Source organism: Oncorhynchus mykiss, chromosome 9 (genome assembly GCF_057628025.1).
Source record: "Oncorhynchus mykiss isolate SJ-2025 chromosome 9, ASM5762802v1, whole genome shotgun sequence".
NCBI classification, from domain to species: Eukaryota; Metazoa; Chordata; class Actinopteri; order Salmoniformes; family Salmonidae; genus Oncorhynchus; species Oncorhynchus mykiss.
The window spans coordinates 17,026,807-17,046,968 of NC_143030.1; the positions used below are offsets into that span (position 1 = coordinate 17,026,807).

The 20,162-nt window shown below is 43.2% G+C and overlaps 2 protein-coding genes across 2 annotated transcripts in view; both read right to left on the minus strand.

Annotated features, from left to right (window-relative positions):
• The window catches only part of LOC110532929 (fucolectin-like), a 235,673-nt gene that overhangs the window by 145,488 nt on the left and 70,023 nt on the right, over nt 1-20,162 (minus strand). The gene's annotated exons all lie outside the window — the stretch shown is intronic.
• The window catches only part of ndrg2 (NDRG family member 2), a 37,286-nt gene that overhangs the window by 11,370 nt on the left and 5,754 nt on the right, over nt 1-20,162 (minus strand). The window contains exons 2-4 of the mRNA XM_036989203.2: nt 2,760-2,853; nt 614-655; nt 126-231 (exon numbers count right to left, since the gene is read on the minus strand). Of these exons, the coding sequence (XP_036845098.1) occupies nt 126-231; nt 614-655; nt 2,760-2,834 (223 nt within the window). The 5' untranslated portion in view covers nt 2,835-2,853. The remainder of the gene's footprint in view (nt 1-125; nt 232-613; nt 656-2,759; nt 2,854-20,162) is intronic.

Genomic DNA, 20,162 nt, shown 5'->3' on the forward strand with positions numbered 1-20,162 from the left:
CTCCAAATTAAAAAAGGCATATTGCTGTAGGGGATGACTGAGGAAAGGGAAACAAAGCAGAGATGAAAGGTAAAGACAGAGTAAGAGAAGGAGAGAGAGAGAGAGAGACAGAGACAGAGACTCACTGTCCAGGCCCACGTCATGGAAGGTCAGGATGGCAGGACGGCGTGTGTTGGAGGTTCCATGGAGAGTCACGTGGAGGAGACCATGTGGAGTCTCAATACTGTGTTCCTGAGAGGGAGAGAGAGAGTTACACACATATACTACCATAACACTAAGCTACACACACACACACACACTCTCTCTCTCTCTCTCTCTCTCTCTCTCTCTCTCTCTCTCTCTCTCTCTCTCAAATATACAGTGAACATTCTTCCACATATCGAAATAAAACCATACACACACACACGCACACACACACACACACACACACACACACACACACACACACACACACACACACACACTCTCTCAAATATACAGTGAACATTCTTCCACATATCGAAATAAAACCATACACACAAACATATGTTGAACAAACATACTTTCACTGACACAAACACGACACATACACACACATACACACACACGGCCATTTATTCAAAAACAGTGTTACCTGGCCCTGGTCCAACAGTATCCGAGCTGCAGCCTCAACATCCTACAAAGATGGAGAAAACCGTTCAGGTCTCTATTGGTTTTGGGTACAACAGTAGGCAGAACCAGACATATTTCTGACACACAATATCATTGTGAAATACATCTGGGAACCTCTCTGGGAAGATAATTGTGAAATGAATATATACAGCTGTTCATTGGAAAATACTTTTCACAGTATCAGCCCACTAACATGAGTCGTGTGCCCGTATTCACAAAGTAGGGTCAGTTTCTATCTTTTACATCATAATGAATAAGATCAATGTATTATGATTCTGGACACGGCGGACCTGATATCTTAGATTAGCCCTCCTACTCTGAGACACTCTTGGAATATGGTCCTGGATTATGCATTTGAGTCTGTAATTCCCCTAACAGTCCACCGTCAGCAGATGGCAGCAGTGAGACAACACATCTCAACCCTCCTCTTCAGCTCTGTTCTGCACAACAACAGAAGAGCTTCTCATCTTACACACCCTCAGGGCTATGACATCAACCAAGCTCTCATGTCTGAGCCAGCCTAGCCCAGCAACTACACAAGTACACACACGAGAACACATGCAGTCACACACACAAAGACACACCCCTTGACTTTGTCCACATTTTGTTGCCGATTTAAAATGGACTAATTTAAGATGTTTTTGTCACACGCAATACCCCATGTCAAAGTGGAATTATGTTTTTAGACATTTTTATATTTTTTTATGGCTAGCTGAAATGTCTTGAGTCAATAAGTATTCAACCCCTTTGTTATGGCAAGGCTAAATATGTTCAGGAGTAAAAATGTGCTTAACAAGTCACATAATAGGTTGCATGGGCTAACAGTGTGCAATAATGGTGTCTCTGTACCCCACACATACAATTTTCTGTATGGTCCCTCAGTCGGGCAGTGAATTTCAAACACAAATTCAACCACAAAGACCAGGGAGGTTTTCCAACGCCACGCAAAGAAGGACCCCTATTGGTAGATGGCAAAAAAAAGAAATAAGCAGACATTGAATATCCCTTTGAGCATGGTGAAGTTATTAATTACACTTTGGATGGTGTATCAATACACCCAGTCGCTACAAAGATATGGGCGTCCTTCCTAACTCAGTTGCCGGAAATGAAGGAGATTTCACCATGACTTTAAAACAGCTACAGTTTAACGGTGCTGATAGGAGACAACGGAGGATGGATCAACAACATTGTAGTTACTGCACAATACCAACCTAACTGACAGAGTGAAAAGAAGGAAGCCTGTACAGAATACAAATATTCCAAAACATGCATCCTGTTTGAAATAAGGCACTTAAGTTAAAACTGCAAAAGATGTGGCAAAAAAATGTACTTCATGTCCTGAATACAAAGTGTTATGTTTGGGGCAAATCCAACACATTACTGAGTACCACTTTTCATATTTTCAAGCATGGTAGTGGCTGCATCATGTTATGGGTATGCTTATCTTCGGCAAGGACTCGTTTTTTTGTGATAAAAATTAACGGAACAGAGATAAGCATAGGAAAAATCATACTAGAGGAAAACCTGGTTCAGTCTGCTTTCCAACACCTTTCAGCAGGAAAATAACCTAAAACACAAGGTCAAATATACACTGGAGTTGCTTACCAAGACGGCATTGAATGTTCCTGAGTGGCCTAGTACGGACTTAAATTAGCTTGAAAATCTATTGTAAGACTTGAAAATGGCTGTGTAGCAATGATCAAAAACCAACTTGACAGAGCTTGAATTTTTTTTAAATAATGTGCAAATATTGTACAATCCACGTGTGCAAAGCGTTTAGAAATGTACCCAGAAAGACTCACAGCTGTAATCACTGCCAAAGGGGATTCTGACATGTATTGACTCAGGGGGATGAATACTTATCAAAATCAAGATATATTAGTATTTTTTATCCTACAAATCTTATACTTTTACTTCCAATTTGACATTACAGAGTATTCTGTGTAGATCATTGACAAAAAAAAAAAGACAATTCAATCCATTTTAATCCCACCATGTAACAACAAAATGTGGAAGAAATCAAGTGGTGTAAATACTTTCTGAAGTCTGGATGTGTCAGCCTGCATGTGGCAGTGTGTATGTATGTGTGTGTATGTGCCTGTGTGTACCTTTGTAGGATCGGGCTGACCAGGAAGTAAAGGTTTTTCCTCTGTGATGGCGATCTCCTGCATCTCCGTCGTCATGGCGTCACTTGTTCAAGCCCTAGAGAAGATACACACGTTTACGAATGAAAACGCATTACAATTTGAGCGTCTCTCACGTGCACGCACGCACACACGCACACACTCTGCCTTAATCCACTGGGACTGTCGCAGTTCCGCAGGACTTCATGGAAGTGATTTACTAATTAAAGTTTGCAACATAATTAACTGGGAAGAATAAGGGATGATGGAGGGATAGCGAGAGAGAGAGAGAGAAAGAGAGAAACAGAACAAGCAGAGAGGGACGTACATAGGCCACTTTAGGCAGAATGCAGTGCCAAGGTGACATTATTCAACTGTAATCCCAGTGTGTGTGTGTGTGGCCCCTAAGGTGCCTGTGTCTCTGTGTGTCTCAAACACAGAAAACATCCCTCGACACTCTGCCCATCTCTCCCTATCTCCCCCCTACATATCTCTCTCCACAGCGACTTGGAGGTTGAGTACTCCTGAATCGTCTTAATATAATCATCACTGTCACCTGTTTGATAAATACCACATCAACTTGTGAGCCTAATAATATAGCCTGTTTTTGTATTCTTTCCGTATCAAATTGACCATGCCCAAAACAGTAGCCTGTCTGAAATGAGGAAGTGCACATTGAAGGCTAATGAATGATGACATGGCGGGCTGTAGCTTGGCTTGTGGCTAACCATTGGCACATCCCTTCCCTAGATTTGTGTTTTCTATTCCGTCAGGCTGTTGCAATTTAGGGACAGGATATCCCTCAGAGAAGAAGAAGGTTACATTTTTAAATATGTTACCCATTTCAGGAAATTAATAATTCTCATCCATATGTGTTTTTTGGCAGAAACGCCTCTTGGAACATGTGAACTTTCATGTACCTTAATAACAAACGTGTATGCCATCTGTAAATACAAATAAAAATGTTAAATTACAAGCCTAGTTGGTTCAGCCACGGAAAAATACAAGAACCATCCCGCTAGCCATGGATGGACTGGACATGAGATGAGTTCGGATTGGTCTGCCATGTAGCATGCTTCTGTCTATGTTACGTTCATTGAAATGAGAGGACCATGGCGCAGCGTGCATAGAGTTCCACATGTTTATTCAAATGAAACTCCCCAACAAAAACAATAAACAGCAAACGAGACGTAACGACTGGCGTGCTCACAGGCACTACACAAAAACAAGATTCCACAAACTGAGGTGGGAAAAAAGGCTGCCTAAGTATGATCCCCAATCAGAGACAATGATAGACAGCTGCCTCTGATTGGGAACCATACCCGGCCAACAAAGAATTAGAAAAACTAGAATGCCCACCTAAATCACACCTCGACTAACCAAATAGAGAAATAAAAAGACTAAGGTCAGGGCGTGACAGTCTATAACATGAGCTTCTCAGTATGTGCAGATAATCCTTGCTACCGCAGATTTTTTTAAAGATATCATGGAGAACTGCAAAAAAGTGTTGCTACTGCTCTCAACAACATTGCTGCCCTGAATTTAGCAGGTGCTATTGACAAATAGATAAAGTTGTGATGGACTACTTTCCTGAGGACGATCGTGCATACTGAATCACTCTGACTTCGAAAATGAACGAGACGATGTGGAAATCCCTGATTTAGGTATAAAAAAATCAATAAAAAGGAACCAGACATTGTAGAGTCTTCTGATGTTGCTTCAAGATGTCCATCATTGTTCCTGTACCCAAGAAAGCAAAGGTAACTGAACGAAATGACTATCGACTTGTAGCACTCACTTCTGACATCAAGAAGTGCTTTGAGAGACTAGTCAAGGATCTCTACCTTACCTGACACCCTATTCCCACTGCAATTTGCTTAACACCCAAATAGATCCACAGACGATGCGATCGCCATCACACTGCCCTAGCCCATCTGGACAAGAGGAATACTTATATAAGAATGCTGTTCATTGACTACAGCTCAGCATTCAACACCATAGTACCCTCCAAGCTCATCATTAAGCTCGCGGCCCTGGGTCCGAACCCTGCCCTGTGCAACTGGGTTCTGGACTTCCTGACGGGCCGCCCCCAGGTGGTGAAGGTAGGAAACGCACACCTCCAATTCGCTGATCCTCAACACTGGGGCCCCACAAGGATGCGTGCTCAGCCCTTTCCTGTACTCCCTGTTCACCCATGACTGTGTGGCCATGCACGCCTACAACTCAATCATCAAGTTTGTAGACGACACAACAGTAGTAGGCCTGATTACCAACAATGACAAGACAGCCTACAGGGAGGAGGTGAGGGCCTTGGGAGTGTGGTGCCAGGATAATAACCTCACCCAACGTCAACAAAACAAAGGAGCTAATCGTGGACTTCAGGAAACAGCAGAGGGAGCAGCCCCCTATCCACATCGACTGGAGCACAGTGGAGAAGGAAACAAGGCGCAACAGCGCCTCTTCAAAGTCAGGAGGAAGAGGAAATGTGGCATGGCACGTAAAACCCTTACAAACTTTTACAGATGCACAATGGAGAGCATCCTGTCGGGCTGTATCACCGCCTGGTACGGTAATTGCACCGCCCTCAACTGCAGGGCTCTCCAGAGGATGGTGCGATCTGTCCAACGCATCACCGGGGGCAAACTACCTGCCCTCCAGGACACCTACAGCACCCGATGAAACATGGAAGGCCAAAAAGATCATTAAGGACAAAAAGCACCTGAGCCACTGCCTGTTCACCGCGCTATCATCCAGAAGGCGAGGTCAGTACAGGTGCATCAAAGCTTGGACCGAGAGACAGCTTCTATCTCAAGGCCATCAGACTGTTAAACAGCCATCACTAGAACATTAGAGGCTGCAGCCCTATATACACAGACTTGAAATCACTGGCCACTTTAATAATTGGAACACTAGACACTTTAATAATGTTTATATATCTTGCATTACTCATCTCATAAGTATATACTGTATCTTTGTCTATGACGCTCTGATATTCCTCGTTCAAATATTTATATATTCTTAATCCCATTCCTTTACTTTGGATTGTGTGTATTGTTAGATATTACTTGTTAGATATTACTGCACTGTTGGAGCTAGAAACACAAGCATTTCTCTACACCCGCAATAACATCTGCTAAACACGTGTATGTGACAAATAAAATGTGATTTGATGACAGTGATGGGGAAGAAATGCTGATCAACAGTGTTGTTGTCATAGAAGAAGTTGACCAAGTTTTGAAATCAGAGAAACATTAGCTGGCTGGTAATATTATTTGTATCTCAGAAATCTTTTGCATTGCTAGTTATAGCCTAATGTCAGCTAGCTAGCTAACAATGAACCTTGTTGGTTAGCTTTAGCTACCTGCAGATTCATACTACAAAATTTCATGCATGGTGGCTAGCTAGCTAATTTTCCCCCAATATCGGACACCGCCCCAACTTCAGACACTCTCTAGCGGTTGGAGAATTAAATCACCTTGATCTCAACATTTAAACGGACTGGAAAATAACTGTACGTTTTGAGACTAAAGACACCCTTCGAGCTAGTTGACCACCGATTTTCAAATTTTTTAAACTGGAAGACTAGCCAACTATCTAGTAAAAACTTTGGATATGAGGTTATTGTCTCTTTTTTTTGAACAAAATTAAACAGATATATCTTGTAATTGAACAAAATAGTAAGGTGGCCAATAACTGGGTCCGTATGCCGAAAATACCGGACTTGTTTTTTTCACTGAATCGCTTATCAAATAGTAGTATTTCCACTGAAATGTCAAACATGCTAATTGCTAACACGTTAGCTAACATTTTTACAACACCAATAATCACAAAACATTGACGGCTTGATCACAAGATAACACTGTTGAAGGTAATATACTTCTTAAAAACGCTGTTGAATATGCCGATAATACCGGGTGCTACGATATGACCATCCACTTGTATTGCTAGTACTGCATTATGGTTCATTGTTTAGCAGCTAATTTACATGTCCAAGCAAGACTCCACGTGTAGACAATTGAGACCCATCCACGTAGCTAGATGTGGCTGGGGGATGGCTATAGCCTCTCTTTCACATGACCCATCAATCTAGGCAAGTGTGTCTGGGTAAGCATCATTTAATAATGATAAAATATTTATCTGGACACTTTCTGTTTTTGATATTGCGACTATGCCAGTAACGATTTAACACGTTCAAAAATACACCTTCTGTATCCTGTGCATGTGACAAATAAACATAATTATTTGATATAGTGTGTGTTTACCAAAGATGGTAATGTGAAGAACAACATGACCTGCACCAAAGTCAGATTAGGATATAGGCCAAGGACTAGATAAAGTGCATTTTTACCTGGAGGTTTTCCTTATTGTAGGCTACCATCTTCACCACTTTTACTCTTGAAATCTTTGGTTGTTTACTACACTACCTTGCTCTCTCTGCTAAGCGCATGGTTACACATGTGAACCCTTAAAGAGATGGGTGAGGCTAAGGCTTAAGAGGGTGTGAACAATGCTGAATGGGTGTAGGCAAAGAAGAGCTCTCCAGTATGTGTACCAAAACATTCAAAGCCAATTTTGTCAAAAGTAGGGTTACAAGTTTATCACCTTTCAAAGCAGAACTACTTTCCCGACGTTGCTCAACTGCAGTGTTTTTGTAGAATCTCAACTTTTATCCAATGTGAAAAACACAATTTCAAATGTTGCTACATAAGACTGAAAAGGGGTGCTGGGTCACATATATAGAATTGTATGACATTGTCCATTTTTAGAGAGAGAGGATGACAGTGGGTGAAGATAGAGAGAGGTTGTTTTAAAGGACAGTTGGCTGGATTCCAACCCTTGCTGACAGTATAGATACGTGAGCCGGAGGCGGCGATGCTACCACTTCACAAGCGTCTTTATTCCACTCTATTATTCAGAATGTAGAAGATATTTTAATCGCCTTCATAATATTATTACTTTCAAATACTGAAATTAACATTTTAATAGCGAGCGACTAGATGTCCAATCTAATGCCACATGACATGAAAGTAATTTTATGGAATGGTAACGGAATAATTATCAGAGAGACAATCACCCGGTACAATTTGGTTGTACACAAGTAATTAAATTACAATACAAGCCATGGATAACAATATGAATCAGCTCTCTGCAAATCAACAAACAGTGACATCATCCCAAATTCCCTATATAGTGCACTACTTCAGACCGGAGCTCTACACAGGCAGCAGCATTGCATCACACTGTTTCACAAAATGATCAGCCACAATGTGTTATGTGCAAGAGCTAGTTGGTTAGCTATTGACTGGAATGTGGCAATCATTCAGTCATGTGACTAGCGGGTAGGTTGATTATGTATTAGCCTCTCTCTCTCTCATCACAACCATTAAACTCTTTAACTGTTTTAAAGTTAACATTGGCCTCATGGTGGGTGCCCTACTTTGCGAGGCATTAGAAAACCTTCCTGGTCTTTGTGGTTGAATCTCGATGCTCAACTGAGGGACCTTACAGATAATTTAATGAGTTGGGTACAGAGATGAGGTAGTCATAAAAAATAATGTTAACAGTATTATTGCACACATAGAGAGTCCATGAAACGTATTAGGTAACTTGTTAAGCTCATTTTTACTCTTGAATTTATTTAGGGGTGCCATAAAGGGGTTGAATACGTATTGATTCAAGACATTTCAGCTTGTCATTTGTAAATAATTTGTAAAAACGATTGAAAAACATCAATCCACTTTGAATTTGGTCTAGGCCAGTGACAAAACAATCGTAATTTTAAAAACAATTCAAGGGGTATGAATACTTTCTTAAGGCACTGTATGTATATACAGCAAATTTGTCATTTGCTATCTCTGTTCCTTTCTCTTTTGCTCCCACCCTCCTCTTTCTGTCCGCCCCTCTTTATCTCTCACTCTCTCTTTATCTCTTTCTCTCTCTCTCTCTCTTTTCCTCTCTTGCCCTCTCTCTCTCAAGCACACTCTCTCCCCCTCTCAATCACTCTCTCAATCTATCTTTCTCCCTGTGTGTGAGACAGTGTGTTCTAGAGCGTGTAAAAATGGTTAAACTGCACAGGAGGGACCGTCTGTCACTACATAGAGATGGAGAGAGAGAGGGAGAGAGCTATGGGGGAGCTGAACACCCCCCCCCCCCCCCCCCCCCCCCCCCACGTATATCTCTGTCTCTAGCTCTCAACAGTTTGCTCTTTGTATTATGGATGTTATTCAACAGCTGCTTAGCTTGCGTTATCGGTCCTGAAGCGCTTGGTAGCCTGACACGCAAAATCAGCTTTTACGCATCAGGAAATAGCTCTCGCGGGATAATTGTGTTTACACAGGCTTTGGATATAATCTGACCGTTCGGTGGAGTAGTCAGTACAGCTGCCATATGTAACTAAATGTGTTCAGTTTAAAAATCATGAAGCTTACGTAGGCGGCATGGTTGCGTTCAGGAGGGCTGAAAACGTGAGATAGAAATGTTGCACCCTGCACAGCAAATACTCCAGTGTTAAATCAACACAGAGTGTCAAATATAAAACTGGTCCAGTATCTATACAGGTCCACACTTTTCAGTGTTAAATTAACACATTGCTTTGTGTAAAGCCTTATTTGAATATTTCCCAGGGTGCCTTGCCTTTCGAGTGAATTGTATCGTTAACACCCATGACTGTATTTATTAGTAAAGAGACATTTTGTTGTTGCATTCATCCATTTTCAGTACTGTGACCTTCACTAAGTAAGATCCTTATCAAATATTTTATCATTAAGGCTTGCCTGACCTCTACTTGTTCCTGGGCAGCTGCTACACAGCGTTACATCTCACTCTTGCCACCTCCCCGGGTCAACAACAAGACTCAGGCCCTCGCACGGTTCTGGCTGGGATCTTACCTCAGAACCCTGAGTCTGATCCCGGTCGACCTGTGAGCCCCAGTCTCTTTCCTGCTCTCCACACACTACGTCCAGCTCCAAAAGTTCTTAAGAAATTTTAAACTGGAAAAAGAGCCAGTCACGGATTTAACTAAACACTGCTCTCTTCTCTCTCTTGTGCAGGAGCGGGAACCAGTGTCCAGTGCACGGGCTTGCTTCAGCCAAGCCCACAACGGTTTGGCGCAACGTGGCCCATCCTGCTCTGCTGAACCGGCACCGGGACCTGTCCTGGATGGTCGCCCATGAGATCCTCCCGGTCAGGGCTGTTATGCACTCCCGTTATGCACTCCTGGGGCATGGTGAGGACACCCGCATGCCCCCGACCAGGGGTCAGCCGCTGTGGAAGGAAGCAGGCCCCTTGGTCTCCCTGTTTCTGCCAGGAGGGGAGGACACCCCAGCTCGTGCTGTATGGGGTGGGCCGAAGGCCTATTCCACCGAAGGCCTTCACCAAGCTCTGGCCTACCCTCACGTGTCTGAACGATGCACTGTGGTCCTCCCGCAACCTGCTGGTAGCGAAACGAGCAGAAACCACCCCCCAGGCAGTGGCCATGGTAGCCACGGAAACCCTGGGGTGGTACAGAAGAAAGGGGGCCTCAACCCCAAGCGAAGGGTCCCCCACAATACCCAAGGCCACGGCGGCCAAGGCCTGACAGCGCTGCAGCGCCTTGGGGAGGGATCTCCTCTGGGCACCGACAGACAGGGCGGTAATTGATTCGGAGGAGCAGGAGGCAAGTTTGATAAGGACTCACCCTGTTCCTGGCAAAGGACCGAAGACAGCCTTTTAACAAAGTGACTTTTTGACATGTTTTTCATGTCTTAAAAATGTTTTACCTTTGTTAAATCATTTGTACACATTTTAAATGGCTTTTTTTTTACAAGAAAAAGTACTTTTATTCACGGTTGTTTCTATTGTTTTTAACAACATGTACTTTTTAACAAATTTAAAATTCAAATACTGTGTTTTATACTTTTATGCCGTTTTTTATGTGTATAAAATTATGTGCAAAAATAGGAGCTGTTTTAAAGGAAATGCAACAATAAAACTTTTCCAAAAGAAAAAAAGAAAAGTCCTTTAATTTTAATGATTGTTTAACACAATACAACACATATTTCATAAGGACTTATTTTGAGAGGCCCTCAAATTACCCTAATAGAGAGGCCTGAAACTCATGATTTACAGGCAACATCAGACCTCCAAGTCACATTATCCTGACTTGCAAAGTGATGTGTAATTCAAGTTTCAATTTCAGTGAAATGCCTTTCTTGTAAGCTCAAACCCCAACAATGCAGTAATCAATAACAATGTAATACTAAAAATAACAAGGGAGAACAAAAACACAAGTTATAAAATAAGAAGAACACAATGAACACGATGAAGTAAGCTATATACACGGTCAGCTCCAATACCATATTTACAATGGGCAGGGATACTGGATGGATAGATATGTATAGGGGTAAGGTGACTAGACATCAGGATATATGATAAACAGAGTAGCAGAAGTGTGCGTACATGATGATTGTATGTGAGTTGTTGTGCATGTGTGTAGTCAGTATAGAGGTCCTGGATGGCAAAGAGCCCGGTCCTAGTGATGTCCCGGGCTGTCCGCACCACCCTCTGTAGCGTTATGCGATCGTGGGCGGTGCTACTTCCATACCAAGCAGTGATGCTGCCAGTCAAGATGCTCTCAACGGTACAGCTCTATAACTTTTTGAGGATTTGAGGGCCCATGCCAAACCTTTTCAACCTCCTGAGGGGGAAGAGGCGTTGTCGCGCCTTCTTCACGACTGTAAGCATGTGTGTGGACCATTTTAAGTTCCTAGTGATTTAGACACAAAGGAACTTGAAACTTTCGACTTGCACCACTGTAGTCCTGTCGATGTGGAAGGGGGCGTTCTCGACCCCTGTTTTCTGTAGTCCTGTCGATGTGGAAGGGGGCGTTCTCGACCCCCGTTTTCTGTAGTCCTGTCGATGTGGAAGGGGGCGTTCTCGACCCCCGTTTTCTGTAGTCCTGTCGATGTGGAAGGGGGCGTTCTCGACCCCCGTTTTCTGTAGTCCTGTCGATGTGGAAGGGGGCGTTCTCGACCCCCGTTTTCTGTAGTCCTGTCGATGTGGAAGGGGGCATTCTCGACCCCCGTTTTCTGTAGTCCACTATCAGCTCCTTGGTCATACTGACATTGAGGGAGAGGTTGTTGTTCCAGTCACTGACCTCCTCCATGTAGGCTGTCTCATTGTCGCCGGTGATCGTTAACTAACATGATGACGGTGTTGGAGTCATGCGTGGCCAGACAGTCGTGGGTGAACAGTGAGTACAGGAGGGGACTCAGCACACACTCCTGAGGGTCAGCATGGCGGAGTTGATGTGACCTACCCTCACCACCTGGGGTTGGCCTGGAAGGAAGTACAGGATCCAGTTGCAGAGGGAGGTGTTCAGTCCCAGGTTCCTAAGCTTGGTGACGAGTTTGGAGGGGACAATGGTGTTCTGGGGGACAAGAATGGGGACATGAATGTGTGGATTATAGACGGGGACAAGAGGTTGAAAATGACCGTGAATATGTCTGCCAGCTGTTCTGCACATGCTCCTGAGAACGTGCCCTGGAATACCATCGGTTGACCTGATTAAAGACTTCACTTACGTCGGCCTCAGAGCGAGGTCATCCAATCTTCTGAGTCAGTGGCGGCCCTCACATCCGGCACGATCTTGTTATTGTCAAAGTGTGCATATTATGCATTGAGATTGTCTGGTAGAAAGGCATCATTGGGCAGATCATGGCTGGGTCTTCCTTCGTAATCCATAATGACTGTAGCTCCTGCCGCATGCAGCGGGCGTCAGAGCCTATGTAGTATGATTCCACCTAATTCCTATATTGACCTTTTGCTCTGCGGAGGTCATATTGTGTACTTGTTTCTGTCCTCAGCCGTAGCCTCAAGGTTGCCTGCGACAGCCCTGTGTGCGGCAGCCCTATCCTTCAGTTTACCGCCAACCTCAGTGTTAATCCAGAGTACGGAGTCATGATCTGATTAGCCGAATGGCCAACAAGGGAGGGCCTTGCATGCTTGCTTGTGGGTAGAATAACAGTGTCCTAGGACTTTATCGCCCCTAGTGGTGAGGGAGACGTGTTGATGTAAATTGGGTATCACGTTTCTTAACGACGTGGAATTAAATTCACCGGCAACCAGAATAGCAGCCTCTGGATGTAAGTTGTTTTTTGTAAATGTTTTCATATAAAATGTTTTTATTTTTATTTTATTTTTTTACTTTGTACCCCTTTTTCTCCCCAATTGGTAGGTACAGTCTTGTCCCATCGCTTCAACTCCCGCACAGACTCGGGAGAGGCAGAGGTCGAGAGCCATGCGTCCACGGAAACACGACCCTGCCAAGCTGCACTGCTTCTTGACACAGTACTCACTTTACCCGGAAGCCAGCCGCACCAATGTTCGGAGGAAACACCGTAAACTGGCGACCGACGTCAATGTGCAGGCTATAACTGTGTGGTTATAGCCTGGTAAGTTCGTTAAGTGCCAGCTTGTTATTTTTCTTGTCCTAAGGTGGAATGTATACAAAAGTCACGATAACAGCTGAAAACTCCCTCGGGAGGTAAAAGAGTCAGCATTTGACCATCAGTTATTCCAAGACGGGTGAACGAGTCAGCAGACCAGCTGTTGTTGATGAACAGGCAAACCCCTCCTCCCCTCAATTCCCCCAACTGCACTGTCCTGTCCGCACGATGAATGGGTAAGCCATCGAGTTTTATCTTGTTCAAGAGGCATGTTTCAGAAAAGCAGAGAATATTGCAGTTTCGAGAGTCCGGTTAGTAGAAAATCCGTGATCGTAGGTCATCCATTTTATTATCAAGTGGCTGTACATTGGCAAGTTGGTTGTAAGAAATGATAGAGAATACCTTTTGTGAAAATAGAAAAAATCATAAAATAGCAAAGTTGGCTCTGAGCTTTCAATATGACGGCCAGGGCAAAAACCAAAACGTGCACGCCTTGGGGTCTCCATGACCTAGTTTGGGAAACCATGCCCTAAAGTATCTAAACTGGAACAACCATTTCAGTAACGGGTGCAATAAGTATAGATATTGAAATATTGAAAGAAAGAATTCAAAAATCTAACTGTAATAGAGAATGCTGGAAAATATGAGAATGACAGGTGTGGTTTTGATTTAACGCTGGTTGTCTTAACACCAACACTGGGGTTATTTTACACAAATTGGTGTTCATTTAACACCTGAATCAACACTAGAAATTGTACACTATAAAATCAACACAAGGTAACAATGGCCAATTCCATATGCTCACTCCATAGAAGCATATCTGTTCTACATAGTATATTTCTATCTGATCTATCTGATAGTTCTATTATTATGCTCTCCAGTGAATGCAACGCAGGTATGAGGAATACTGTAAGTGTAGCTTCAGTGAAGTAAACACTTGTTGATTCACCATCAAGGACTACAATATTACTCAGTGATAAAATAGTTCAGCTCTCTCAAGTGAGCTTCGACTGCCACGGTGCCAGGTCTTTGAACTGCTATCAGGCAGCCTTGGACCAATATGCGAAATGTCAACAACCTTTCGGACCATTTCTACCTCAGTACTCTGCCAACTGGATAGACTTCTTCCACTACAGAGACTACCAAGTGCTACAACAGTAGTGACACAGATATGGGCCTGTGATCATCAAGCGTCTCAGAGTAGATAAACGGATCTAGGATCAGGTCCTCCCTGTCCATAATAATTTGATTCATTATGATCTAAATCGCAAAACTGATCCTAGATCAGCACAGCACTTTTTCTCTGAGACGCTTGACAAATATGAGCCCTGATCTCTCGATTGGTTCTGCCAATAGAAGAGGATCATGAATCAGAAGAGAAGAACACAGAAACACAGCTAAAAGATCAGTAAGTAATCTGAGGAAACACATCTTTCTGGATGCTTTTCCCTACACAGAGTCCTATCTTCCTCAAGTGGATGCAATTCTTTAGCTTTCCAGAAATCACATCTTTCTGTTGTGGAGTGGATGGTATTATGTGGCTACAGTAAATATTGCTTTGATACAAGGTAATACAGGTCAGTGCCCTTGAGATCTGCTGTGTCCCTTCCCGGTCTCTGTTGGTTCTCTGTTCACCCTTCATTGATCAATCATTGACTGACTGGCTAGAGAGCCAACTCCACACACCTGGCCTTTAGTCAACAGACAGCATTCCCCTGGCCTTTAGACAACAGACAGCATTCCCCTGGCCTTTAGACAACAGACAGCATTCCCCTGGCCTTTAGACAACAGACAGCATTCCCCTGGCCTTTAGACAACAGACAGCATTCCCCTGGCCTGTAGTCAACAGACGACCTACCCCTGGCCTGTAATCAACAGACGACCTACCCCTGGCCTGTAGTCAACAGACGACCTACCCCTGGCCTGTAGTCAACAGACGACATACCCCTGGCCTGTAGTCAACAGACGACATACCCCTGGCCTGTAGTCAACAGACAACATACCCCTGGCCAGTAGTCAACAGATGACATACCCCTGGCCTGTAGTCAACAGACAACATTCCCCTGGCCTGTAGTCAACAGACGACATTCCCCTAGCCTGTAGTCAACAGACGACATTCCCCTGGCCTGTAGTCAACAGACGACATACCCCTGGCCTGTAGTCAACAGACGACATACCCCTGGCCTGTAGTCAACAGACGACATACCCCTGGCCTGTAGTCAACAGACGACATACCCCTGGCCTGTAGTCAACAGACGACAAACATCTGACCTATTATAGGCCATAGTGAACAGAGCCTGATGAAAACCTGTGGACTCTACAGCCCTCAAGGACCAGAGTTATGGCCATCCATTCTAATAGAATTACCCTAACAGAGGTATCTGCCAATCGAAATCAAGAATTATTATTTTTAATTTTATGTATTTTTTTTCTATGAAAAAGCACTGTTACAGTAAATGAATCCCTGTGGGAGAATATCAGAGTTGGAGTCGTACATTACTTTTCCGTTATTTTAACTTATTTCTGGGTGGATCCAGGATATTCGGTCTCTACCTTGATCTATACGTCCTGCTGTTCACTGAGGCGTGTCCCTGTACTGCTATGTTTCTGCTGGGTGCTGATAACACGACTGTACAGATACAGCTCACACACCCAGGTGTGTGTGGAAGTGTGTGTGTGGCTTACTCATCCTGCATTGTTCAACCCCTCTGAGAGGCCAGTCAGTCTCTAAAACACCTGCAGTCAGACATGAGCTGAATAACTATCAGAGCACCTGGATCTCACGCTCTCTTTTCTCAATAATATATCTATTTTTTCTCTAGCTCTCTCTCTTGCCCTCTGCATCCGTCTTTCTTTTCCCTCTCTCTAATACCTTCGTCTATCTGTCTGTTTTCACTCTCTCTCCACCTTTCTGTCACCTTTTCTCTCTATATTTTATTACTAACCCCCTATTCTTCGCCCCTTGCTCCCTTGTCATCCCCCCCCCCATCGCTCCATTTCCCTCCCTCTCCAGCTCCTTTTCATCTATCCCTTTCTCTCCCTCCCTCTCTTCATCCAACAACAAGCTTCCAGTGTAATGGAAAGCAGGGTAAACAATCATGTTGGCAGGGGCTCCCCTTTCTCATCTGGCTTCTCTTTCTCTACTGGCTATGCGTCTGACAAACAACATACACTTAGGTAGTCTAAATTTGGAATTTAGGGTGAAAGGTTGAGATATTAAAGGTTAAACTGTTTGCTGTGTAGTTTGTGTGTGTGTGTGTGTGTGTGTGTGTTTGTTCTCAAGGGTATGCAACATGAGAGGGGTATTAATAGCTAAATAAGATTTTAGATTTGTAGAGGGAGTGGGGGCGACTCAGAGAATCTCAGACAGTTCTTCCAGGTTCAACTTTGTTATACAACGCAAAGGAAGGGCTGTGCTTCAAAGAATACATGGCCGATTATATACAGTTGAAGTCAGAAGTTTACATACACCTTAGCCAAAAACATTCCAACTCAGTTGTTCACAATTCCTGACATTTAATCCAAGTAAAAATGCCCTGTTTTAGGTCAGTTAGGATAACCACTTTATTTTAAGAATGTGAAATGTCAGAATAATAGTAGAGAGAATTAGTTATTTAATCTTTTGTTTCTTTCATCACATTCCCAGTGGGTCAGAAGTTTACATACACTCAATTAGTACTTGGTAGCATTGCCTTTAAATTGTATAATTTGGGTCAAACATTTTGGGTAGCCTTCCACAAGCTTCCCACAATAAGTTGGGTGAATTCTGGCCCATTCCTCCTGACAATGCTGGTGTAACTGAGTCAGGTTTGTAGGCCTCCTTGCTCGCATACGCTTTTTCAGTTCTGCCCACAAATTCTATAGGATTGAGGTCAGGGCTTTGTGATGGCCACTCCAATAATTTGACTTTGTTGTCCTTAAGCCATTTTTCAACAACTTTGGAAGTATGCTTGGGGTCATGTCTATTTGGAAGACCCATATAGCATTGAACAGACCTGAGCACGGGAGCTTCATGTTTTAGTCTCTATCTATAAGCTGGGAACAACAAAATGGAGTCGTGGACAGCTTTTCCGAAAGGAGGGCGGGGGAGGGCCTTATATGCGTTGCGGAAGTTAGAATAACAATGATCCAGGGTTTTACCAGCCCTGGTAGCATAATCGACAGAATTTAGGGAGTCTTGTTTTCAGATTAGCCTGGTTAAAATCCCCAGCTACAATGAATGCATCCTCAGGACATGTGGTTTCCAGTTTACATAGTCAAATAAAGTTTGTTCAGGGCCATTGATGTGTCTTCTTTGGGGGGGGGGGGATATATGCTGCTGTGATTATAAACGAAGAGAATTCTCTTGGTAGATAATGCGGTCGACATTTGATTGTGAGGAATTCATTCAGGTGAACAGAAGGACTTGAGTTCCTGTATGTTGTTATGATCACACCACGTCTCGTTAATCATAAGGCATACCCCCCCGCCCCTCTTCTTACCAGAAAGATGCTGGTTTCTGTCGGCGCGATGCGTGAAGAAACCAGCTGGCTGTACCGACTCCGATAGCGTGTCTCGAGTGAGCCAACAAAATGCTGCATAGTTTCCTAGGAACGCGAAACGAGGCGGCCATCTCTGTCGTTGCCGGAAGTTATGGAGATCTGATCCTACATCTTTACTGCCCATAATAAACAGAGCTCTCTCCCAAAAGAATTCCTCAGCTGTGCTGATCTTATAAGAATAGCACAAACATCTAAGCAGAAGTGAAGGGTTAAAACACACACAGTAATTGAGATTACTACATGGATATACTGTATATTGGATCATAATAATTAAGATATTGCTTCAAATCTCAGTCTTCAGTATTCAGGGGGTTGTTGTTTTTCCAACACGTCCGCTATGTGTTTGCAGGTTGTCATTTATTGTCATGAATCTTGCCCTGGAGGCAGCTCTGCAGAGTGGTCTCCAGCTGACACAGATACAGCAACCTGCTCTTTGTCTTCCATACTGTGTGTCTGTATGAGCTTTTCTGTGTCTGCAAGCGTGTGAGAGTAAAGATCTGTTCGGTTCTGAACAAGTATGCCTTTGAGAAGAGGCAAAACAAAGAGAGAGAGAGAGAGAAAGAAGGACAAAATGTCTAAAGGAATAGAACAAGCGACTCTAGCCACCATGGAGATATTGAGAGGTGCCAAAGCTCGCTCTCTCTCCCGCACTCTCTCGGAAACATAGTTTGCCTATGCTTCTAAAGGAAAGGGCTGCTATCTCTCTCCCTCCACTCTCTCTCTCAATATCAATATTTTCTGTGTGTCACTCAAGTCTTCACACGGTTTTCTTTTCATTTCTGTGAGACCGTTATGGTGAACCTGTTCATGAATATCGCTAATTTACAATGATTCAAACCAGGGCTAACCACAGTGCTACAAACACTTCCTTGACAAACACACACAGGCAGACGCCCCACCCCCTTCCCTCCAAACACACACACACCCCTTTCCATCCAAACACACACACACACAGACCCCCCACCCCCTTCCCTCCAAACACACACACACAACACACACCCCTTTCCCTCCAAACACACACACACACACAGGCAGAGCCCCCCCCCCCCCCCCCACCCCCTTCCCTCCAAACACACAGGCAGATCTCCCCCTTCTCTCCAAACACACACACACGCAGACCCCCCCTTCCCCCCAAACACACGTGCACATACATACACACACACAAACATATTTGACCTTCACGTTAGGGGATATTGCTATACAGATGTAGGATCTTAATTTGAGACTTCAGAAGCCTTTTTAAAACTCAAATAGACATGTTTGCATTTCCTGCCATGCAGGAAAATTCTCATCAACAAAAGAGTGATCAAATTAAGGTCTTGCATCTGTAGCCGATCCAGATAGCCAGATATGAATAGTAGCTATAGGAGGCCACCACCTGGCAGCGTTCAGTGAGTAAGTCAGCAAAGCCAAAATAAATCAAACGCCTAACTTCAGTGTGAATGTCAAATTGAATCTAAATTAGTCTCTACAAATCAAATGCACATCGTGCTTGTATAATGTTATGTGGTTGACAATGGTGAGAGAGTGAATGATACCAACCCAATATACAGTAAACCATACCTATTAGAGGTCGACTGATTATGATTTTTCCACGGCGATACCGATTATTGGAGGACCAAAAAAAGTTGATACCGATAAATCGGTTGATATTTTTTGGCTGAGATATTATATATATATATATATATATATAGTTATATATATAGATTGAATGAACACTTATTTCTATTTAATATAATATATCAATAAAATCAATTTAGTCTCAAATAAATATGGAAACATGTTCAATTTAAATAATGCAAAAACAAAGTGTCGGAGAAGAAAGTAAAAGTGCAATATGTGCCATGTAAAAAAGCTAACGTTTAACTTCATTCTTATCATTGGGAGTATAGCGTCCCACCTCGACAACATACGGTGAAATTGCAGAGTGCGAAATTCAAAATACAAAAGTAGTATTATTAAACATTCATAAAAATATAAGTGTTATACACCATTCTTTAGCTTAGTTAGAATCTTGGTAATCGAACCTCTTAGTCTGATTTACACTAGGCTTTACGGCGAAATCATAGCATTTGATCGTCTGAGGACAGAGCCTCACCCACTTCCTGCATTAACATGAATTCATAAACTGCACAGGTGTCGCAAAACTCAGTGATAAAGTAAATCACTTACCTTTGAAGATCTTCATCTTTTTGCAATCCATCGGGTCCCAGTTACACAATGAATGGTTGTTTTGTTCGAGAAAGTCATTCTTTATATCCCAAAAATGTCAGTTTATTTGGTGTGTGATTTATAAATCCACCTGTCCCAACTCGCCCAACATACCTACAAAGGAATCTAAAAAGTTACCTGTAAACTTTGTCCAAACAATTCAAACAACGTTTCTAATCCAACCTCAGGTACCCTAGTATGTAAATAATCGA